Here is a 25,106-nt window from a genome sequence, read left to right as displayed (position 1 = left end):
TCGCTGGAGGAAACGTCTTCAGTAAAGCTGTGCGGGTCGCTCACATATCATATGAGAAGCACTACTCATAGAACAGACGCTTTACACACATACATACTTGTGTATAAATGTTCATTACTGACCTTTCTGTCAACAGGATTTTAATATAACTGCAGATCATTGATAATAGCCTACTGTAACGTCTGTGATTATATACAATAAATAAATAAATGAACACATACAGACTCTTAAGAGGATCACTCACCAGAAATGCTGCTCGCGCCATGCACTTCAGAATTCTAAACATAGGTTTCTATCAGGGGTCACAAATTGGCGTTGCAGGTCGGCAGCTGTCTGCAGCCCCTGGTCAAGACTCAGGACAGTGTTCATACTGGTCACCATCTGAATAGTTTCATTTTAAATAGGATGTGAATGTGCACGTCTGGTGTACGATAGTTTCACATGTCTTGTGTGTGCTGTGTTGTGGTGCTGAGCAGAGCATCCAGTGTGTGATGCCCTTTACAGTTTCCGATATGTTGCCAATTACAGAAAAACTAAACACAGCATACATTTACAACAGTATCTGGATGCAGCCTTTATGATGCATCTGAGATTGCATCACTCAGCGATGCAATGTCAGACACAATGCTCTCAATGGAGTGAGTGACATCACACTGATGGGTAGGGTTAGGTCATTGGTTCCAGCTCAGATTGCACTGCACCAGGTCTGCATCCAGACCCCTCTCTAGATTTAGGCCTTATTTGGGTTCAAAAAAACAACCCCAACATATAGCCCACAGTGCGAATCTCTCATCTTTAATTTTTACCAGCACACGCAAGCTCTGTTAGCCCTTAAAGACCCAGAGGTATTTTGTGGGCACCTAATGGGCCTATATTATTATTTTTTTAAAGCAGTTTTATTTTAGCAGTCAGCCTCAAGTGTCATATATCATTTTAAACAGGAGAACCTGAAGTTTCAATCTGTATCATTTAAAGGTCCAGTCTAAAATATTTTTTGGTCCAAAAACATATGAACAGACAGAAAATATTCCAGAATTTTCCAGAAACGATTTTTAAAAAAGTGGCATTTTCTAGTTATTACAAACAAAACTTTATGAAGTTTGTTTTTCTTTCTTTAGAAATACATGTTATGATGTTTTATACTTCCAAAAGAAATTTTGTCTACATCCACAATTCCCTGAGCAAGTTATAGCAATTTATTTCAATGTTATTCCAAGGCGTTTTTCAATGGGGGAAAAAATCATTTATTTACTGACAATGTATTTGCCCAAAAGTTCTGGGAATGAACTAAACAGAATTTTTTTTTTTACAAAATACCAGAACACTGAAGCAAATTTGACTTTTTCCAAATAATATATTTTCAGTTACTATAAACAACACCACTTACAATGAACAAATAAAAAAATAAGAAAATAATAAATAATGCGTCAAAGTCCAAATAAACATGGTGCAAATCCTCAGTAAAAAAATAGATATAAATATTCACTATACTATAATTAGTTACATAACTAAACTAGATTCAATATGGACCATCCTTAGGTTTTATGTGCCAGCATGGATATGGTTGTCTGCAATGCAGACAAACAGCTGCACCTTCATTTGCGTCTTTTGAAAACAGCAAGAGCAGCAGTTCGTCTTTGCTGTGTCACTGTTTTGTCATGTTTCTGTGCTGCTGTGCATGCAAACACACTTAGTATGAGAATTATTTCATGCAAAACTTTTTTTTTGCGTTTTATTTAGCCGCGCATAAATGTACAGCCTATCTTTCATTCCGTGTTGTTCAAAAAGCTCATTGTTTGTCCAAAAGCGAAACCTATGCTTATTGGTTGTGATATAGCGAGTTTGAATCAATCTGGGCATGGAGGAGGGACAATGCATCAATGTATCATGTCTGGTTTGTCCGGAGACACAGTGACGAGCGTTTCTTTGTCAAATCAGCGTTGTCAAATTTTGATGACGTAACCGCACTGATTCCGGAGCCTCTGAAAGTCCGCTGATACAGCGCTGGAAAGCTGAGATTCTCTTCTTTACGTCAATCTTTGAATTGTATGAATCGGATCAGCGGATCAAAAGTTATTAAACATTTAAGAGCAATACTTATTTTTAGCCGCGGGCGGCTGTCTCGGTCTTTAAGGGTTAGAGAGTAATTCCATCATTCCCAGTTCATAATAGTCTGAAAGGTGATGATAATAGTTAAACATGGCTGTTTGTTCATGTTTTAGGTTGCTGAAAGAATCATTTGCTCATTTGTTTCCGGCTTCTTCTTTGTTTATTCTCGTGTTTGTCCATTTCTGAAAGGATCAGATGACAGGAGCACTAACCACGCGCACATTATTATCATGAGGCCAAGAAGTTATTTCAAATATAGGCGCACGGCGAGTGAGTGCAAAAGCGAAACCACTCACGCTTCTTGGCTTCTCATCAAGACAACAACAAGGTTTTCTTGAGCCCGGGTCAAGCTTGGCTCGTTATTATATGTATATATTATTATGGTGTAATGTCTCCACTGTGTTTTTAAAAATGGCGCGTCCTTTGTTTTCATTCTCCCGCTTGCACACACGCTAGTGACGTTCGTCTGTAAACCAGTAGAGTTTAGCTGCACATCTGGCTCTGCCTTTTGGTATCTTTTTGGTGTGCTATAACTTTGGAAAGTGTCCCCAAAAAGTTGTACAGTACGGTTAGCTTTTTGGTACCTTTTGACAGTGGAAACAGACATAAAAGCATACCGAACCATACCCTACCACTCACTAGAAGCGGGCCATAATTGAGTAAGTTTGGTGACTGTCACTTTAAATTCAAATGAGATTGTGCTTATCACAAAAGGGGGCGGAGCTACAAATGCCTGTGTGTGAGTATAGTGGCAGATTCAACAACAAATGGTGGACGGCTGCTTCTCACTCAGGGCTGTTTACACTAATGAGGAAGAGATGGTCTCTGGTGGGCGGGGCTTTCCCCCTATGATGACAGGTAGAAAGGGAGAATGTCAATCACAGTGTTTCTGCAAACTTTATCAAGTCTAATTTAAAAAATATAATAATTGTTTACCATTGGTTATATTCACACACTGCTGACACACAAATCCATAATAAAAGTGTTTTTTTAAAATAAGCGTCACGTTCTCCAGTGTGTTCACGTTTTTTCTCATTTTTGACCTCAATTGATTAAAGAGAAGATTAAATGTGGGCGGATCTTCAGAGACACACCCACTAATTACATCAGTGGAGATCACCAATTGGAGGTCAAAGGTCAAGTGAACTTTTGTGGAAACTTGTCTTCAGTTTGGTCGAGCTTTTCATTTGTAACATAAAAGAAGATCAAATAAATTATGTTATGGGGAAACGTTTGCACAATGTGATTGAAACGTTATTTTCTTCTCATCAATGTTGAATTCATCTTTCAGCCCCCTTATAATAATCTCAAGCAACTCTAAAGACTTTCATAATCTGGTTTAAGTTTAATTAATTACAATTCAAGTGAAACTCTGTGGGACGAGGGCCGAGAAGCTGGACATTGTAATGTAGTTGCACTGTGATGTAATTATGCTGAACAAGCTGCTTGTGTGGGCTTGTGGTTGAGGTTTTGGATTTGATACATGGACATAATGCTAGATGGTGCGTGTAAGCGCAATCAAGCTTGTGATCAAGTGACAGCAAAGGTTAAGAGTTATAATGGAAAAAAGTTTCATATTAAAGCTGCAATGAAAAGACCAGTGTCTTCAGACTAAAAGATCTGTAGTTTGGGGCAGATCAGATCAGATGTTGTGTAAGTGTTACAGCAGCTTCCAGATTAATGATGAAACATCTCAGACGCATCCGTCAATCAAAACTCTAGATCTTAACAATATACCACATGGCGCTTGGGTCATTAAAACAGAGCCCTCTGCGTTCTTGCAATTGAGAAACAGTCAGGGTTTCCCCTGATTTGCTCCTATCAGCCTTTGCAGGCAAACAAGAGCGTGTGACAGAGCAGCAGTTTAGAGAGTCACACAGAAATGGATGCTGTCCGCAGGTGCTGAGCGAATCCCATCAGCTCATTCACAGGTTGATGAGAGGCCATTTCTGCTCCGCTGGCATTGCCAATGGCTCAAACTGCCTTACACTCATCCAGACCAAACACACACACACACACACACACATCTATATTACTTAGAGGGGACTGTCGCTGGCCAAGAGGGTTTTCACTCATTTTAAATAAACAAGAATCACATACAAAACTTTATTTTAAGGTCTTGTTTTATTGAAAATTTTTTAACACATGCCAAGATGAAGCTCTGAGTGACGTCTACCCATCGCACAGGGGAACATAGTGTGAGTCATGGTGAAACACACAGGCCTTCTCTAAGTGGAAATGTTAAAAGTCTTCACGCATGTCCAACAGGTTCCCTGTTAGTGGGTGTGTAATAACTGTCCCCTCCTAGATAGGTCGGCAAATGCACATGCACACACATACACACAAGCGAGGCTTTATACAGACCCTGATGGGCATTCAGGGTTCAGTTTCACTGAGTATGTTTACATGGACACCAATCCAAGTTTGACCTTGACATTTGGCAAATTTGACTGATATTATGCGAGTCTGACTTTGAAATGATGTCTTTGACCCTGAAAGCATGAACGTTTTGACAGCATTTTTGACACTCGCATAATTACAAAGTCAAACTGCATAATTTCAGTCAACTTTGCATTCAGTTTAGCAAATTAGACTGAAATTATTTACTTTGAATTTATGTGAATTTGACTGAAATTTTGCAAGTTTGACATTGAAATTGTGCAAATTTGACTAAAATTATGCAAATTTGCTGAAAATTATGTCAATATTACTGAAATTATCCGAATTTGACTTTAAAACTATGCAAATTTGACTTTTAAATTATGTGAGTTTGGCTTTAAAATTTTGCCACCAAAATTATGTTTGAATAAAATTAAGCAATTTTGACATCAAAATTATGCAAATTTGCCTGAAATTATGTGAGTTTGACTAAAATTATGCATGTTTGACTTTGACACGATGCAAATTTGACTGAAATATGCAACTTTGCCTAAAATTATGCGAGTTTAACTAAAAATATGTAAATCTGCCTGAAATCAGGCGTGTTTGACTGAAATTAAGCGAGTTTAACTTTGAAATTATGCTAATTTTACTTTTTACAGCCATATCCCACTGCTGCTTCTGTGAAATTGCTCACACACACACACACACACACACACACACACACGTGTGTGTGTGTGTGTGTGTGTGTGTGAGAGAGAGTGAGAGTGAGCAATATCACAGAAGCAGCAGTGGGATATGGCTGTATATCAGCACTGGTGGGAGGTTTGCATTGGCACGAGGCAGCAGGCCGAGTGCCTTAGCATGCCATCAGCTGCCCCAACCCACTGCTGTGATTTTCAGTTTTACGGGACGCTTTCATCTGCTTTCCTCAATGACAAAACTCCAGGGTTAAAATCGAACACTCTGCTGATACGCACAATATGGAGCCTTTTCACATGTGTGTGTTTCTCAGCAGCAGAAGTGATCATAGTCGGTGGACTCAGAGCGCAGTGAATGGGAGAGGACAACAAATCATCATTTACAATCCTATCTGCTGAAATAATGAGGGTAAAGCTCCAGGATGGTGTGATCAAGACTTTCAGAAAGAGGAAAACAATAGTGGGAGACTGATAACGGCAGCCGGAAGAGAGATCCATGTCAGATTTACTGTCCTGCACACCAAACACACCTCAAACAAGCGCTCATTCGTTTGTTTGTTTTTTTTTGTAATTTGATGCAAAGATGATCTAATACACACATAAACACATATACATGATCATACATTCTTTCTCTTTAAATCTTAATTAAATATCTAAAATATTAAAAACTTTCAAAGATGCTGATGACCATCATGTGTCTTGTGGGAAGGGCCCATAAGGAGCGATCTGTTCAGCAAAACTCTGCATCAGTTTAATGACTTCGATGTTTGATGTGTGTGCACTTTAACTGGGACACTACAGTCTTTGAGTTATTTTTTTTCCATCTTAATTCACATGCCATTCATCCTCCTCCATTTCTGGCTGATTTCCAAGCCTGTTCATTGTCAGGATGCTGCTGTAAGCAACTATCTCTCTCTTTTTCTGTCTCTCAGGGTTTGATGGACGCTTAGCTTAAGGGACAATGTATTCAGGCAAAAGGACTGTAGCTGAGGGAATTGCTTATAGTCTGCAGAGACACTGTGGGATCACACATGCATTTGCTATCCAGCTTGCCATGGTGGCTTGGACTTTACCGTTTTTACATGATAAATCCAAGTTACAATAAAGAACCTGATCTCCGCTTGGACCCTGAGGTCCTAGATCAGGTTAAGCAGCCACTGCGTTTGCATTCAGTTAATAAATACTGTAGTGTGCTTTAGTTTTTACGAAAACTGTGTTTCCATAGCAACTATAAAATTACCAACCAATAAATTCTAGTATGTTACTGTAGTATAGTTTGTAAAAAGCTATAATAATATAGTATTTTCTGTAAAATATTATAGTACATTTCATGTCGGATGCTACCATCATGCTAATAGTAGCACTTATATTGTATAAATCCAAGTCATATCCATGAACCCGATCTCCTCTTGGACCCTGAGGTCTTAGATCCGGTTAAGCTGGCACTGTGTTTGCACTCAATTAATAAATACTGTATTACCCTTTAGTGTAGCATAGAATATCCTAAAATTGTAGAAAACAACACAACTGAGTAATTTGTTTATATTAATATAGTTGTTTTGTTGCCATGGCAACTATAAAATCATCACAACCGATTAACTCAAGTACGTTATTATATTATGGTTCAAAAAAGCTATACTAATATATTATTTGCTGTAAATTAATACAGTAAATTTCATGTCGGATGTTACCGTCATGCTAATACTAACACTAATATTGTATAAATCCAAGTAACAGTAAAGAACCTGATCTCCTCTTAGACCCTGAGGTCCTAGATCTGGTTAAGCAGGCACTGCATTTGCATTCAGTTAATAAATATTGTAGTACGCTTTAGTTTTTACCACAGTAAATTGTGGTGTCTAGTAGTTTAATACACCCTATTGTTGTAGAAAACTACAGTACTGGGTAATTTTCCTGCTGAAAAATCCAGCTTAAACCAGCCTAGGATGATTGGCTGGTTTTAGCTGGTTGACCAGGCTGGTTTAAGAGGGGTTTTGGCCACTTCCAGGCTGGTTTCCAGCCATTTCCAGCCTGGTCTTAGCTGGTCAGCCTGGGAGATGACCAGCTAAAACCAGCTTGAGCAGCCTGGAAGCCCAGCTAAAACCAGCTATATCCAGCTTAAACCAGGCTGGACAAGTAGGTTTTAGCTGGTTTTAGCTGGTCATTTTCCAGCCTGACCAGCTAAGACCAGGCTGGAAATGGCTGGAAACCAGGCCGGTCGACCAGCTAAAACCAACCAACCAGCTTGGGCTGGTTTAAGCTGGATTTTTCAGCTTATCTTACTATAGTTGTTAGCAACTATAAAATTACCACAACAGATTAACTTAAGTATGTAACTAAGGCATGCTTCAAAATGCTATAATGCTACAGTATTTTCTGTAAATTACTATAGTACATTTCAAGTCGGATGTTACCATCATGCTAATACTAACAGTAACATTGTATAAATCCAAGTTTCAATAAAGAACCTAATCTCCGCTTGGACCCTGAGGTCCTAGATCTGGATAAGCAAGCACTGCACTCAGTGGACAAATACTGTACTGCGCTTTAGTTTTACTACAGTAAACTGTGGTGAAGTGTAGCATCCTACCCTAGCTACATGCTACACGTGTTAGCCCACATGCTAAAACAAGATAGAAATTGGCTTGAAACATTCTAATTCATGCAATCAACCTAGTCAATACGTTATCTGAACTATAGGTAACTATGATTGCTTATAATGTCTGTCTTATACACAACTAATTTCCTTTCTGAGTTTGACTGTGACAATTCGAAATATGTTAAATAATCCTAATAAATCACAAATCTGCCTTCCGCTCTTACTTTCTACACAAGATTGAACTTATTGCTTGTAAAGCTGGCAGGCGAGGCTTTCTCAAGCATCATAAAAGTTTCAATGAACTTCTATATCTATCTGTAAAGTACAAACCAAAAATATAATGACTACAGTGTACTTTACTCTTCAAAGTTAGGACTGAACAGTGCTAACACTGATAAGAGCCCAAACATGAGCTCAGGACACCATTACGGCTGAACCCTGCGGGGATTCGCTGGCGTGTTTCTAAGTTCAGAAAGCGGATTTCACCAATCAAACAAGACAAATTCGGGACTTAAAATGAGTCTGTTCTGCTCAAGTGGCTCTGGAGTGAAAAAGCAGCCATAAAAAGAGGGAAACAGATGTGGAAGAGCACTTACTTGATGTAGTAGGGCACTTTATTCTGGGACACGGCTCTCTGCCAGGGCAACTGCACTGAAGCTGCGGACACAGAATAAAAGATTGATTAGAGAGGAGACCGGGGGTCCGATCATGACGCTGTTGGTAAATGAAGCATTAATTAACAACATCTCTCTCATATCTGCAGACTCTCGCTCTTTTAATTTCTCCAGACACCAAAGCGTCGCTCCTGAGGTACACACATTTGATGAAATATATCTGCTTTCTCAGCACAATTCGCTGTACGCAGCTCTGCTTTCTGAGTTAATGCCATGAGTTACAGAATCAAAGGCCAAACTCAGAGTTCTGAGTGATGTTTTAAAGTAAAGGCCAGTCTGACACAGCATTCACACTAAACTCTGTGGATCAAAACATAAGAAAAAGGCTAGGGTTTCAACAAGAGTGAATTCAACTAATGTTTATGTATTAATCTTAATCATGGTATTGGATTAACTCAGTGGGTAACACATTACAATAACAGGTTAACACGTTAACATCTTCCGATTAAATTCCAGGTGTTGGTGGCGTGGTGGTTCAGTGGTTAGCACTGTCGCCTTGTAGCAAGAAGGTTGCTGGTTTGAGTCCCGGCTGGGCCAGTTGGTGTTTCTGAGTGGAGTTTGCATGTTCTCCCTGTGTTGGTGTGTGTTTCCTCCAGGTGCTTCGGTTTCCCCAACAGTCCAAACACATGCGCTATAAGGGAATTGATTAACTAATCAACTGGCCGTAGTCTACTGCTGCTGCTGCGTTTACAGAAGATGCGAATAAAGCATTAAGGCCAAGTGATTTACATGTTAAGTCAATACAAAAACGCAAATAGATTTCCTGCAGTATGATATAAGTGAATGAGGTGGCGCAAATGACGCGATTCGCGCAGATGAAGTGCCGCGAGTTGAGTGTTGTGCATGATTGACGTGCTTACTGTGCGTTTTGCACGAATCTAAACTTCGGCGGACTTTCGTGAAGCGTTAACCAATCGTGAGCTTGCGCTTATAGAGGTGTGATTATAACGCAGCGCCTGTTGTTGATGTCCCGGGAAAAAAAATCCTACTGCCAACACCAAACAACAGTTAGAAAGCTTCCATCATCGAGGTACAGTGCACATCTGAAAGGATCTAGTGGACTCAGACACTGCTCCAAGCGAATCAATGCTGTTTTTCAGCCTTCCTAAAGCACATAAACACAGCTATTCTCTCAACAAAATCCATGTTAGCCATTTAGCAATGAAGCTAAAGTCACCGGGCAGACAAAAGTCCCGCCCATGATGCGAATCTGCAAATATCGTGATTTATCCGCATGTGCCGCATCCGCCATGTATCGAATATAAGTGTGTGTGTGTGGCGACGCAGTGGCGCAATGGGTAGCACGTTTGCCTCACAGCAAGAAGGTCGCTGGTTCGAGCCTTGGCTCAGTTGGCGTTTCTGTGTGGAGTTTGCATGTTCCCCCTGCGTTCGCGTGGGTTTCCTCCAGGTGCTCCGGTTTCCCCCACAGTCCAAAGACATGCGCTACAGGTGAATTGGGTAGGCTAAATTGTCCGTAGTGTATGGGTGTGTGTGTGTGTGTGTGTGGATGGATGTTTCCCAGAGATGGGTTGCGGCTGGAAGGGCATCTGCTGCGTAAAAAACTTGCTGGATAAGTTGCCGGTTCATTCCGTTGTGGCAACCCCAGATTAATAAAGGGACTAAGCCGACAAGAAAATAAATGAATGAGTGTGTGTGTGCGTGTGTGTGAATGAGAGTGTATGGGTGTTTCCCAGTACTAGGGTGCGGCTGAAAGGGCATCCGCTGTGTGCAACGTATGCTGGAATAATTGGCGGTTCATTCCGTTGTGGTGACCCCTGATAATTAGGCACTAAGCTGAAGGAAAATGAATGAAATGAACTCCGTGTGAGCTGACAGCCCTAGTTGTAACACATGGACTGAAGTAAGGGGGAAAAAAAACAAGTTCTTATCTGTTGGGTGTCACTGAGGTGAGAGGCAATTTAATGTACTGTTATTGTTTCATCTGGTTATTTCATTTAATCTAATTGGCACATTTTCACTGGCAATAAAGGACACATTAAACGTGATAAACTAAAACGAGAGTGTGTGTGTTAATGGCTGCTCCTGACAGGCCACTGAAACAGAAAATAAGTGGACGATTAACCTCTGAATTATTAAACACAACCGGTTTACCACAGCAGAAGTGTGTGTGTGTGTGTGTGTGTGTGTGTTGTGGTGTCTGATTTTCCACACGGTCTGACTCGGCCTGTTTAATATTTGATGGCTGGCAGTGACTGTCTGCAAGCGAGCGTAAACTTGTGTCAATTAGAGTCAAATAAGTTTTAATTATTTTTGTCCCCTTGATGTGAGCGAACTGGCAAATTTCAGTCACACTGATTACATTAACACCGCACAGGCAATTACACATCTCTGAATATTTCATGAGGATCCAAAAAAAACATTAAATAACAACTAAAACAAGTTGCTCTAAAAGATCCACGGGTTTTACACCTTCACAGAGCTGTTCACAAGGTTTAACAAGCCGAAATATCGACATGTTTATATATTGGTTATATATAAAACAACATGGTTATATATTGGTCAACTAACTACTAGGTAAAACTTTACTAGCTGCTGAGAAACTGCATATAAATATTGATCCTTCATCTAGACCATAACCAAACTAGTACTAATCACTAAACATTCATGCCAGTCGAAACGGTTCTGTTCAGCAGGGATGGCTTCATCTTTGTCTTGCTAACTTTTTAGCCAGTAGAGATAGCATTGACAGGAGTGTGTGTGATATATTCATATGTTTTCTACTGTTAGTCACTTACTGGATAAGAAATGTTGAGAGGAAGGTCCAAAATCCCTGTGTGCTTCCCGCAAGAGCTTCAACCTGTCTTCTACAGCCGCCTGCAGACAGAAACAGACAGCGGGAGAAGGTTGGTCGCTAAACGAAATGTCACAAACAAGCTGGGAAAAATGCATCCAAACAGCCACAGCAGGGAACAAAACGCAGAATATGAAAGACTGTAATGAACGCACACAGTCAGAGTGTGTCTTCCTGCACTCTGGGGGAGTGTTTTAAACAAATCCTGAAGAAAACGCTCGCAATCCTCACATGTAGCACACACACACTCACACACACAACTCTTTCTGAATACAATACCGAGGACAGCATGCACTCTCAGACGCGCAGATGAAAGAAAAAAAAACACTTTCAAATATAATAATAAGTAGAAGTGTTCTTAAAATGGCTTGATCTGAATCACTTATCATACATCAAAGAAATAGAGGATAAACTAAAATGAACGAAAAGCAAAAGGAAACAGACAACCAGTGGGACAGGGAAAAATCAGGAATTGGGAAAAGGAAAAAGGGAAAACAGAAAGAAATCAAAGTCAAATATAAATATATATATATAAATAATAATAAATAAAATGTCATATGAAAAGGAAAGGAAATGAGAGGAGAGGGAGAAGGAGAAGGAAGGGAAAGTAAAGGCAAGACGAGGCGAGGAGAGGTAAGGGAGAAGAAAGGGAAGTGAAGGGAAGATAAAAGTGAGGTGAGGCGAGGAGAAGAGAGGGAAGAGAAGAGAAGAGAAGAGACAAGGCAATGCAAGGCAAGGGTAGGAAAGGAGAGGGAAAGGCAAGGCGATGTGAGGAGAAGAGAGGGAAGGGAGAAGAAAGGGAAGGGAAGGGAAGAGAAAGGTGAGGCGAGGTGAGGAGAGAAGAGAAGAGAAGAGAAGAGAAGAGAAGAGAAAAGAAGAGAAGAGAAGAGAAGAGAAGAAGAGAAGAGAAGAGAAGAGAAGAGAGGCAATGCAAGGCAAGGCGATGCAAGGCAAGGGTAGGAAAGAAGAGGGAAAGGCAAGGCGATGTGAGGATAAGAGAGGGAAGGGAGAAGAAAGGGAAGGGAAGGGAAGAGAAAGGTGAGGTGAGGCGAGGTGAGAAGAGAAGAGAAGAGAAGAGAAGAGAAGAGAAGAGAAGGAGGAGAGGCAATGCAAGGCAAGGGTAGGAAAGAAGAGGGAAAGGCAAGGCGATGTGAGGAGAGTAGAGGCAAGCCTAGCCAAAGACTAAGAAAGGTAAGGCAATGCTAGGCCAGGCTTGGCAAGGCAAGGCAAGGCAAGAAAAGGAAAGGAGATGTGAGGAGAGTAGAGGCGAGGCGAGCCTAGCTGAAGGAAAGGCAAGGCAAGTAAAGAACAAAAAGGTAAGACATGGAAATAAAGGCGAGGGGAGGGGAGGGGAGGAGAGGAGAGGCGAGGTGAAGCGAAGCAAGGCAAGGCAAGGCAAGGCAAGGCAAGGCAAGGCAAGGCAAGAAAAGCAAAAGCCTAATCAGGCAAGTAAGCAGCATCAAAAGTTTAGAGAATGAAAGATGGAGGACAGGAAAAGCTAAATGACATGAACGGGTACAGAAAAGGAAAAGAGCAAAAAGAACGAATAAAAGATGGAATAAAAAAAGTGCATATATGGGGAAATAAGCTGGAGAAGGCAGAGGACCTGCAGGAGTTTCCAGCGCATGTTGAGGTTGTCCAGCTGACGGTTAGTGGTGGAGGACAGCTGGACATCCAGTGGGGTAAGCTGAGCGGCCAGATCATTCACAGCTCCAACATCCTTCTTCAGAGGAGACACTTCCTCCCGAAACGCCTGAACACACACACACACACATACACACACACACACGCACGCACGCACACGCACGCATGCATTAGCATCTTTATCTCTGCATATCGCCCCAACACAAAGCTGAATAAATTATCAGCCGGCGTGTTTGGAAATGACTCACAGCACACGTGTGAGAATGACACTGCGGGATAAAACTGTAAAAATAGCTTCAGGCAGGAAAATGATTAACTACAATAATCCTTAAAAGAGCCGGTGACTTGATTCACCCTCTCCAATGTTCATCCAACACCCAATAAATGATGCTTCCTTTACGTTACACAGTGTTTTGCTGACTTGTCTATTTGCATTATCACCATTTTTTTTGTAAGAATGTAGAAATCCAGAGATATAATGAATTTTAACCAGTGAGACGGAGCATGTGTCTGTTCATGCCAGAGACATAATGGTAAACACATCCATCAAGGGCATGTTTACATTGAAAAACAATACAAAAGTAGAGCGCTGAAAATGTATTCGGTGTGAACAACCCCTAATGGACCATTTTCATATTCTCCGCAGCAGAAGTGATCATAGTTGGTAAACTCAGAACGTAGTGAATAGGAGAGGTCAACAAATCCTTATTTACAATCCTAATAGCCGCAATAATGAGAGAATTACTCCAGGATGGTGTGATCAAGACTTTCAGAAAGAGAAAAACAATAGTGTGAGACTGATAACGGCAGCCGGAAGAGAGAACCATGTCAGATTTACTGTCCTGCACACCATACACACTGCATTACACACCTCACACAAGCGCTCATTCGTCTTCTATGTAATTTAATGTAAAGATGATCTAATACACACATAAATAGAAATATTTATAAGTTTTATTTTGTATCTAAATATTAAAAACTTTCAAGGATTTAAGTTACTAATACCCGATAAATGCTTACCGTGGTTTTATCGATGTGGTCCTGTAGGGAGTCTATGAGCAGGTCTCCCACTGGCTGCCATCCCGCCTTCAGCTCCTCGGCCTGGGCCAGACGCAGGTCCAGCTGGTCCATGGAGCTCTGGAGGTCCTGCAGTTTGTCTAGCGCCCGCTCTACCTGCTCCTGCCAGGTCCCCGCGTGTCCCGTGAGCCGGTCCCAGCGCTCACACACCTCCGCCGTCTGCTTGCGGATCGCCTTCGCCACCCGCTGGGCCTTCTCCTCCGGGGTCAACTCTAGCAAAACAAACACACAGGGAAAGACCTCAGTGACGTTCATTTGGCTGAGTCTGAGGCCTCGTTTACACTAGTGCATTTTAGTTTTAAAACGGCGTTTTGGATCAAAACGACCACACTAGCATTTCTAAACATATCTCCATCCACACTACGCCACCAAAAACGTATATCACGTGACCATTCGCGCACTCTGGGCATGCGCGTTCTAGTATAAACAGGAAGCATGCGTCTCGCTCGGCATTTGGTTATTGTTAGTCAACAAACGCCGGTTGAACAATGAACGCGATGGCAAAGAAAGCAAGAGAGGTATTTTTGTGGACAGACGACGAGGTTGAAACGTTACTAAACGTAACAAATGAATAACTGCACAATGGAGCGTAAAACAGACAATAGTGCAAACAACGCTTCCATTTCTGTGTCCATGTTGTTGTTTACAGTGAAGGCTGGTCTGCTGTCTTCCGGTAGCGTTAAAGCCATGTGTTATAGTCATGTGATAGGGGCTTCACCAATAGGGGAAGGATACGCAATGACACAAAAGCCCCAATCAGCTAGCGAATCTCAGCAGCCCCGCCTCCGTTTTCAGATGTCTCCGTTTTCCCTCATCCACACTGAGACGCAGCAGCAGCGCTTCAGAATGAAAACAGCCTCTCCATCGTTTCCAAAACGCTCCGTTTTCAGCGCTCGAAAACTCCGGCGTAGTGTGGACGGATGGCGTAACCGTAGCAAAACTTATGCGTTTTCAAACTAAAATGCATTAGTGTAAACGGGGCCTGAGTCAACTTTTCAGGCTTCTAAAAAATAAATAAAAAACAACACCAGAATAACGTAAACAGCCTGTTTTTATCTCCTATTTATCAACACGACCACAATTTGACTTTCAGCTTTTCCACTTCACAAGCGTCCGTGTTGATCAGATGAGCCCGGCGCAGGTCACTTCAGAGTGTGTTTACTGAAGAGTCCACTCGACTAATGAGCTGAAGAGAGAGAGAGACGGCACACAGATGTTTGGTCAATTTAGGGAAAGCCTCGGGCATGACTGCAGGCAGCTCCGCAGCATTACCATCTGCCTTCTCTCAGGCTTTCAGAGGACACTTCAGCTAATGTCAGCGCCGCAAACGGCACCAATGATTTCTCCATTTGTCTGAACGCTCACCTCTATGCTTCATCTTTATATTTCTGCTTCAGCCAAGCGAGAATCAATTTACAATTCAAATGCGCTCAAGCGTTTCTGGAGGAGTCTGAAATTCAATTAAGATCCAGCGGTTGAACGTGGAAATGGAAGTGACGCTTCCTCTCGCACCGGCTTGTTTACGCTCGCTCGATGACAGAACAGACGGAGTTACACATTTAAAACACACAGCTGAACTGGAGAACATGAGTTTGTGCGAGTGTTTGATTGCATCTCTGTAAGCGGTGTGTGTGTGTGTATGTGTGTGTGTGTGTGTGTGTTTGTGTGTGTGTGTGAGTGTGAGCATTTGTGTGTGTGTGTGTGTGCAGTATATGTGTGTTTCTTTGTGAGTATGCGAGTGTGTGTATGTGTGTGTGTGTGTGTGACTTTGTGTGTGTATGCGTTTATATGTGTGTATGGGTGTGTGTGCTTGTGTATGCATATGTGTGTGTATATATGTGAGTGCGTGCATTTGTGTATGTGTGTGTGTGTGTGTGTGTTTGTGTGTGTGTGTGTGTTTGTGTGTGTATGTGTGTGTGTGTGTGTGTGTGTGTGTGTGTGTGTGTTTGTGTGTGTGTGTGTGCAATCCGTACATTTGTGTGTGTGTATTTGCACGTGTGTGTGTGCGTGTTTGAGTTTGTGTTCATGGATGTATGCTTGTGTGTGTTTATGTGCATGTGTTTGTGCTTGTGTGTATTTCTGCGTGCATGTGTGTGCGTGTGCATTTGTGTGCATGTTTCTTTGTGTGTATGCTGGTGTGTGCGTGTTTGTGTATGTATGTGTGTGTGTGTGTTTATGTATGTGTGTGTTTGTGCGCTTGTGTGTATTTCAATGTGCATTTTTGTGTGTGCGTGTGTGTTTGTTTGCATTTGTGTGTTTCTTTGTGTGTATGCAGGTGTGTGCGTGTTTGTGTATGTATGTATGTATGTGTGTGTGTGTGTGTGGGGGGGGGGGGGGGTGTTTGTTTATGTGATTCTGTGTGTTTTGGTGTGTGTGTATGTAGGAGTGCGTGCATTTGTGTGAGTGTGTGTGTGTGTGTGTGTGTGTGTGTGTGTGTGTGTGTGTTAGTGTGTGTGAGTGTGTGCATTTGTGTGTGTGTGTTTGCATGTGTGTTTGTGTGCATGCTTGTGTGTGGGTTTGTGTGTTTCTATGTGTGTGTGTGTGTGTGTGTGTTTATGTATGTATGTGTGTGTGTATATGTGTGTGTATGTTTGTGTGTGCGTGTGTGTGTGTGTGTGTGTGTATGTTTGTGTGTGCGTGTGTTTGTGTGTGTGTGTGTGTGGGGGTGTTTGTATATGTGTTTCTGTGTGTTTGGGTGTGTGTGTATGTAGGAGTGCGTGCATTTGTGTGTGTGTGTGTGTGTTAGTGTGTGCATTTGTGTGTGTGTGTTTGCATGTGTGTTTGTGTGCATGCTTGTGCGTTTCTATGTGTGTGTGTGTGTGTGTGTGTGTGTGTGTGTATAAGTATGTGTGTGTGTGTGTGTATGTATGCATTTCTATGTGTATAAGTGGGTTTGTGTATGTGTTTGTGTGTGTATGCATGTGTTTGTGTGCATGGGTGTACACTTGTGTGCATGTTTGTGTGTCTGTATGTGTTTTTGTGTGTGTCTGTGTGTAGTTTGTGTGCATGAGTGTGTGTGTGTGTTTCTTTGATGAAGGGGGATCAGGGGAGGAATGGAGACCACTGGTAAGACCACTGGTAAACTGTGAATGTGGGAATGTTTGATTGCAGTCAGTGTTCAGAGACGGAGAGATCAGAACACACTGCCCTGCTGAGCCCAGAGCAAATCAAGAGGAGCAAATCTGACTGTAAAAGGTCTGCAAATCTGGAATATTAAAGTACACAGGAAATCCAAATCTAGCCATATTGCTCATGTTAGCTGACAGTGCTAGTTCTGTGCTCAACAGTTCATCTGTGCGTGTCACTAAGAACAAAATAATAGTTTGTCCTTGTAATCTTTATTTGAAATCTGACAATGCACTTCCTGTCTGTGTTCAGTTAAATCCTCAGATTAGGTCTGTCTGAGGTAGTGGGCGGAGCTAACACACTTAACCACGCCCCTCCAGCTGTCAGTTTTGACAAGAAACAGAAATGGTGAGGGGGAGGAGTCTGTTAGGCTGTAACAACTCTCCTCAAACCCTTTCCCCCATCTTTCTGAATGACACGCCTACTTTACTACATCCAATCAGCTCGCAGTAGAACAAAACAAGCCACGCCCATTGTTTACTCATTTAATATTCTGTTTCTCTGCATCACAATACAAACACAACAAATACGGTCTCAGCTTCCAGTTCATGCAGACTTTAAATCTATAACCTAAAAGACACAGTCATGTGGAATTTGCACCCTCAGAAAGACACATCACACACACACACACACACACACACTCACACACTATCAGACTATCTACAGCTCTAGCTCTATCTGATAAGTGGTCTGTGATGTTAGTGGTGAATCAGCTGTAGCAGCGGGGGTCCCAGTGGAAGTGTCCGGACAGTGCTGGAACTTTCCAGACATCAGATCCTGCAGTTAAGAGTGTGTCGACAGGAGACGTCCGACTTATCACACACACACACACACACACACACACACACACACACACACACTCACATCAAAGAGCAGCCCCAGAGACCACAAAAATAAACTATGCTGCTCAGCCTGCTGTGTGTGCGTGTGTGTGTGTGTGTGAGTGAGTGCGTGCATTTATGTCCGTGAATCTGTGTTAGTGATGGGCATTTTGGCCTAAAATCTACATCTTTTAATTAATTGAACATTTTAGCTCGATTACGATAAACGAACCATTATTTTATTTACATATTATATGTTCTTGCGCTCATAGTTCACTGGTATGTAATGTACAGAAATATGCTCACGTGTAATGTACTGTTGTGAATTTCTCTAGTCTGGCTCACGCCACCAAAACTGTTGCGAAATTCTAAGACGAGCTAAAAACCAGGGAGAACTTTCGGGTATCTTCAAAGCAGAATCCTTTAATTCAATTCAATTCAGCTTTATTTGTATAGCGCTTTTACAATTTAGATTGTGTCAAAGCAGCTTCACATAAATGGTCATAGGTACTGGAACAGTGTGGTTCAGGTTTTAGTGTTTAAGTTCAGTTCAGTTCAGTTTAGCTCAGTTCAGTGTGATTTAATCATTACTGAGAGTTCAAACACTGAAGAGCAAATTCATCGATGCGTAGCTCTACCAATCCTGAACCATGCGAGGCAGTGGCGACAGCGGAGAGGGAAAAAAAACTTCACCTTATGGGAGTGAAGAAAAAAAACCTTGAGGGAACCAGACTCAGTTGGGCACGACCATTTTAATTTCTCCGCTGGCCAAAAGTCTTATGCAGAGCTTCATTCGCCGTGGTTAAGGCTGGAAGATGGCCTCAGCAAAGACTCGTCTGTCCCTGGAGTGTCGCTGGAATCAGACTCATGTTCTTTAATAAGAAGAACTCGGCGTTGCTGTGGCGTCATCGAAAGAACTCTGGACTGGTACAGCAGACACTCAGCTTACAGAGATACATCACTCGCTCGTGCAACAAGCCAGAATAAAAACAAAGGAATCGGCATGCTTTAAATACACAGTCGAGACATTTCACCGTAATAATATATAATACACCATAATGTACTCAAGTATTTATGTGTATAAAGCATCTGCGTTGTGAAAGTGCTTCTCATAAGATATGTAAACAAACCGCACAGCTTTACTGTGATTTTCCTCCAGCGGGAATGACGTCGACTGAAGCTTTCTGTTGTAAACCCTGCCCACCATAAGAGTACTATTGGTACTCTTTTAGCACTGGAAATGCAAGCCTGATAAAGGTGACTGTATGTGTGCATCATTAAAAATATGTCACAGTGCAAGGAGAGACACAAATGTTCACCTGTTTTGGGTTGCAGGTTCTTGCGCGGCTCTTCGGGACCTTCGATTGGCTGCTCTGCTAGAAACATGCGTGCCTGATCCAATGTGCTGAGAACCACATGCTCACGCTCCTTTAGCTCCGCCCTCAGAGCCTGAAACACAGCCAACAAGCATCTCATTAGCATCTCATTACATCATGCCATTCATTACTGACAGTGATGAAGCTAAATCAGGGAAATCAACAGTACAGGAATGTGGGAAAGAACTACATCAAACACTGGTGGAAAATCTATTACAAAATGTCCACAGTGAAACAGAAGAACGAGAGTATGAGCCATGAAGAGATGGAGGAGACAGAGTTCCAAATATGATTTGAAATAAAGAAATTCTCAGACAGACAGACAGACAGACAGACAGACAGACAGACAGACAGACAGACAGACGAAATCCAAGACAGACATATATACGACAGGCATACCTATAAATGTACAGACAAACAAACATTTGGACAGACAGACAAACAGACAGACAGACAGACAGACAGACAGAAACCAAGACAGACAGACATGAATTTGGATGGATGGACAGACAGACAGATAGATGAAAGCCAAGACAGACAGACAGACAGGCCTATAAATGGACAGACAAACAAACATTTGGACAGACAGACAGACAGACAGACAGACAGACAGACAAAAAGACAGACAAACAGACAGACAGACAGACAGACAGACAAACAGACAAAAACTGAGACAGATAGACAGCCATATGAAGGAACAGACAGAGGTTTGGATGCACAGACAGACAGACATACAGACAGAAACCAAGACAGACAGACATATAAAGGGACAGACATTTAGATGTACAAACAAACAGGGACAGAAATATAACAACAGACAGACAGACAGACAGACAGACAGACAGACGAATGAATGTACACATAGACAGACATTTGGATGTATAGAAACTGACAAACAGACAGACAGACATATGTATGAATGGCCAGACAGACAGACAGACAGACAGACAGACAGACAGACAGACAGACAGACAGACAGACAGACAGACAGACAGACAGACAGCCATTTGAACAGAAAGACAGACAAGTGAATGGACGGACAGACGGACAGTCGGACAGACAGACGGACAGACAGACAGACAGACAGACAGCCATATAAACAGAAAGACAGACATATAAATGGACGGACAGACGGACGGACAGACAGACAGACAGATATATGGGCAGAAAGACAGACATATGAATGAACAGGCAGACAAACAGATGTATGCATGAGCAGACAGAGAGACAGACAGACATAGAGACAGACGGATGGACGGACGACAGACAGACAAACAGATGCATGCATGGGCAGACAGAAGGACGGACAGACGGACGGCAGACAAAAAAAATGTATGCATGGACAAAGCAAGACATGGACGTATAGACAGAGAGGCAGACAGACACATGGATAGATAGATGGATAGAGACAGACAGGCATCTAGATGTACAGACAGAAACATAAAGATAGAAAGACAGATGGATAAATGGACAGACAAACAGATGTATGAACAGACAGGCAGACAGAGAAGTACAGACAGACAAGCAGACAATCCTTACAGTACATTCGGGAAAGTGTAACGTGTAAAGGCAAACTGATGCACAGCGAGTAAAACATTACTATTTTTAGAGAATAATAAAACATTTCCCATTCCTGAATTTTAAGGCTTTAACCCCCACAATATAATATATAATCTGAAATATAATATGATATAATCTGATGTTATATCACTACTTATGCAAGGCAGTACTCCATCCAAATACACAGAGACAGAAAGGCATGTTTGTTTTTGTGTGTGTGTGTGTGTGTGTGTGTGTGTGTGTGTGTGTGTGTGTGTGTGTGTGTGTATGTGTGTGTGTGTGTGTGTGTGTGTGTGTGTGTGTGTGTGTGTGTGTGTGTGTGTGTGTGCGCGAAAAACATCGAGATCAAGAACAGGTGAGAATGAGGGCACAGAGAGATTGATTGGCTGCGCAAATAAAAATGGACACTGAAGTGCGATTGCAAAGAGGTCAAACAAGGCATTTCCGCAGAGTCACACGCGAATTAGCCAAAATAATAGTCCTTCGCTTACTCAGACACAACTAATTCTTGCCTTCAGGCAGCACAGAACACACACACACACACACACACACACACAATCTTAAATGAACAGCTAAATCTCAGCGGAGAGGAAAACTGGATTTCCATTCCTCTGATAGTCGGGCCCCCAAGGCTCGACTGGAGAGCAGGGTCATGGCATCGTTTCTCACTTCTGAAACGGTCGTTAAACAGAGCCAGAGGAAGCGATAAGCCTTTTAATTACATCCTGCTACAGTAAAGCTAGCGAACACACGCGCACTTTACAGAAACCTTGATGAGGAGAGAGAGGAAGAGGAGCGGTCCATTACACCGCATTATGGAGATGCTAAGGAGCGATATTAAACAATCCTGAAGATTAGAGGGAGATTATCAAAAAGATGCACGGGAGGTCAAAGAAGAGCAGCGTATTTGAGTGTGAGGTGATTTACTGTATTTACAGCAGGGGAAGCTTAAACACGCCTCTCATATGGAGAATGAAGCCTCATGCAGTGCTCAGGTGTGAGTTTCTCACAGACTTCAGCTGAGTATCAAAATCTCCATAGTTCAGTGGGTCTCGTCTATCAAATCTGAGCTTAATTCTGGATTTTCTAAATTTCAGGTGCTGTCTGGACTGTCACTGCCTTTCTACACCTTCCTTTCTTCATGTGTTCAATACTTTTCCCCTGTGTCATTTTATTTAATAACACAGGACTTCATTTGTAAACTAATTAGATTTGTTTGCTTGTCGTATATGCATTCTTTGGTTGTTTTCAATATCCAGTGAAAAGTCAGCGGCACCTTTAGAAAGATGTTTTCTGGGAAAAATGGTGACGTGTTCAGAACTTTTTTCCCCCACTGTATATACACTAAAGAAAAAATCATGTCTTTAAAATTGTTGCAACCTATTTGTGTGTGTGTGGAATTTAAACATTTCCCAGAGATGGGTTGCGGCTGGAAGGGCATCTGTTGCTGGATAAGTTGGCGGTTCATTCCGCTGTGGCGACCCCAGATTAATAAAGGGACTAAGCCGACAATAAAATGAAAGAATGAATGAATTGAAACAAATTACATTTGGTAATGTTCAACTTATTTTGTTTGTATAAATTCAGCCCAAATAAATTGTTTAAAAGCCCTTAACTTAAAAAGATTTAGTAAATCCAAGGAACCATCTTCGAATCATTTTTTCAGTGTACAGAGAAGTAAAAAGCAAATCCTTCCTGTACTTCATTTTTTTTTAGCCATAACAATGTAAGCAAGAAGGTCGCTGGTTCGATCCGCGGCTCAGTTGGCGTTTCTGATCAATGCGGAGACACGTCTGTCACTGGGTCTTTTCAGAAATCAGAAAACTAAATATAATCTTATTTTACACAGACGTGTACAACATTTCATAAATAAAAAATGTCACTTGTTGATTTCTAAATTGTCAACTCATTTCTTAAACAAGTTCATTCATTTTCTTGTCGGCTTAGTCCCTTTATTAATCCGGGGTCGCCACAGCGGAATGAACCGCCAACTTATCCAGCAAGTTTTTACACAGCGGATGCCCTTCCAACCCATCTCTGGGAAACATCCACACACACATTCACACACACACACTCATACACTACGGACAATTTAGTCTACCCAATTCACCTGTACCGCATGTCTTTGGACTGTGGGGGAAACCGGAGCACCCGGAGGAAACCAACGCGAAGGCAGGGAGAACATGCAAACTCCACACAGAAACGCCAACTGAGCCGAGGTTCAAACCAGCGACCTTCTTGCTGTGAGGCGACAGCACTACCTACTGCGCCACTGCCTCGCCCTCTTAAACAAGTCATGTAGGGAAATCAGCAATTGTATATCACTTTAAATCACAAGTCGAGTGAACCATTACACCACTAACTCACAGGGAGTAACACTTTTAAGCTCATGCCAATTCACGAAGACAGAAAACAACTTGTTTTAATCCAGAATTAGGTTTTCAAAGACTGCACATATTGTACCGATTATTTGACATGAACACTTTAACAAAAATGCTGTCAGACTTTCACTGAATGCGAGATGTTTTCTGCTTGTTTTCTTCAAAACCAACCTCAGAATTGATCGCCACAAGATGCTGAACCTGAAACATTCTGACTTTTGAACCCGATGTTCATTTCTGACATCATTCTGCTGTGAAGAAAGCAGCGCTGATGTCACCGTTGCTATGACGCTAGCTGGTTGCTGTAGTGATAAATGGCACCTGAACGTCAGCCTGTCAAGGGCAACTGATGGACAATAGAGTCTGACACATTCTCCCAAAACAAGTCCGCCGCTTGAGTGCTTGTTTGGGAGTCTTTAAGAGGTCTTCAGGATGCGTCGCTTGATGGTTTTGAATGGTCTCTCGCACATCCTCCACAGAGGTTATTCATTATGTGTCATTTAGGGCTGCGTGTGCTTTTGTGGAGTGTTTTGATGATAGCTGGAAGCCCTTTTTGGCTTTAAAAGTGGAAAGAGTCATCATCTGTTGCTTTGCTGAAGATGTGTGTTAAAGCAGCGTTTCAGCTCTAACCTTAAGGTTTAGTTGACTCAAAAGTCATGCATGTCCAGATTTGTAAGGTACTGATTCATTCTCAAAACAAGCCTACAAATGGTTTTGGTAACACCTTAGTTTAGGTCACTATTCACGGTATTAACAAACCAATAACTAGCACTACCAGCTTAGCAGAGAGGATTTGTTTCCAACACATTTTAAACATAATAATTTCAATAGCTAATTTCTAATAACTCATTTCTTTTTATCATTGTCATGATGACAGCACATAACATTTGCCTAAATATATTTCAAGATACTAGATTAAAGCAAAGAGAAGAGCCATCTGACTAATCAGAGCAGAGCAGAGACATCTGACCAACCAGAGCAAAACCAAGTAGAATCATCTGACCAATCAGTGCAGAGTCATCAGACCAATCAGAGCAAATCTAAGTAGATTCATCTGTCCAATCAGTACAGAGAAGAGCCATCTGACCAATCAGAGCAGAGAAAAGTAGAGTCATCTGACCAATCAGAGCAAAACCAAGTAGAGTCATCTGACCAATCAGACCAAAGAATAGTCATCTGACTAACTGAACACATTCCCATCAGAGCAGAAGAGAGTTAAACCATCTGACAAATCAGAACAGTGCAGAGAAGAATCATCTGACGAATCAGAGCAGAGTAGAATCAGCTGACTAAGTAGAGAAGAGTCATCTGACCAATCAGAGCACAGAAGAGTTAGCTGACCAATAAGAGTAGAGGAGAGTTGTCTGACCAATCACAGCAGAGAAGACTCATCTAACCAATTAGAGCAGAGAAGGTCATTTGACCAATCAGACCAGAGAGTGGTCATCTGACTAATCAGAGCAAAACCAAGTAGATTCATCGGAGCAATCAGAGCAGCGAAGAGTCGACTGACCAATCAGAGCAGAGGAAAACCATCTGACCAACCAGTATAAAAAACAATTAGAGTCATCTGACCAATCAGAGCAAAACCAAGTAGTCATCTGACCAATCAGTGCAGAGAAGAGTCAGCTGACCAATCAGAGCAAAACCAAGTAGTCATCTGACCAATCAGTGCAGAGAAGAGTCAGCTGACCAATCAGAGCAAAACCAAGTAGTCATCTGACCAATCAGTGCAGAGAAGAGTCAGCTGACCAATCAGAGCAAAACCAAGTAGTCATCTGACCAATCAGTGCAGAGAAGAGTCAGCTGACCAATCAGAGCAAAACCAAGTAGTCATCTGACCAATC

At 41.9% G+C, this 25,106-nt stretch overlaps 1 protein-coding gene and 1 long non-coding RNA gene across 23 annotated transcripts in view; both read right to left on the bottom strand.

Moving 5' to 3' along the window:
* Window positions 1-25,106, bottom strand: part of utrn (utrophin) — a 311,025-nt gene that overhangs the window by 82,819 nt on the left and 203,100 nt on the right. For all 22 annotated transcript variants that reach the window (XM_073939615.1, XM_073939623.1, XM_073939621.1 and 19 more), the window contains 5 exons: window positions 19,262-19,391; window positions 13,939-14,207; window positions 12,881-13,027; window positions 11,219-11,297; window positions 8,385-8,445 (listed from right to left, as the gene is read on the bottom strand). In XM_073939615.1, the coding sequence (XP_073795716.1) occupies window positions 8,385-8,445; window positions 11,219-11,297; window positions 12,881-13,027; window positions 13,939-14,207; window positions 19,262-19,391 (686 nt within the window). The remainder of the gene's footprint in view (window positions 1-8,384; window positions 8,446-11,218; window positions 11,298-12,880; window positions 13,028-13,938; window positions 14,208-19,261; window positions 19,392-25,106) is intronic.
* On the bottom strand, window positions 2,265-5,362 carry LOC141380612 (uncharacterized). Its single transcript, XR_012398919.1, has 2 exons — window positions 5,210-5,362; window positions 2,265-5,160 (listed from the first exon to the last, which is right to left on the bottom strand). It is a non-coding gene; the product is annotated as an uncharacterized lncRNA (long non-coding RNA).

The sequence above is a fragment of the Danio rerio genome, chromosome 23, assembly GCF_049306965.1.
Source record: "Danio rerio strain Tuebingen ecotype United States chromosome 23, GRCz12tu, whole genome shotgun sequence".
Taxonomy (NCBI): domain Eukaryota; kingdom Metazoa; phylum Chordata; class Actinopteri; order Cypriniformes; family Danionidae; genus Danio; species Danio rerio.
Note: the sequence above shows the minus strand (reverse complement) of the source record. Positions and strands in the feature narration are given on the sequence as shown.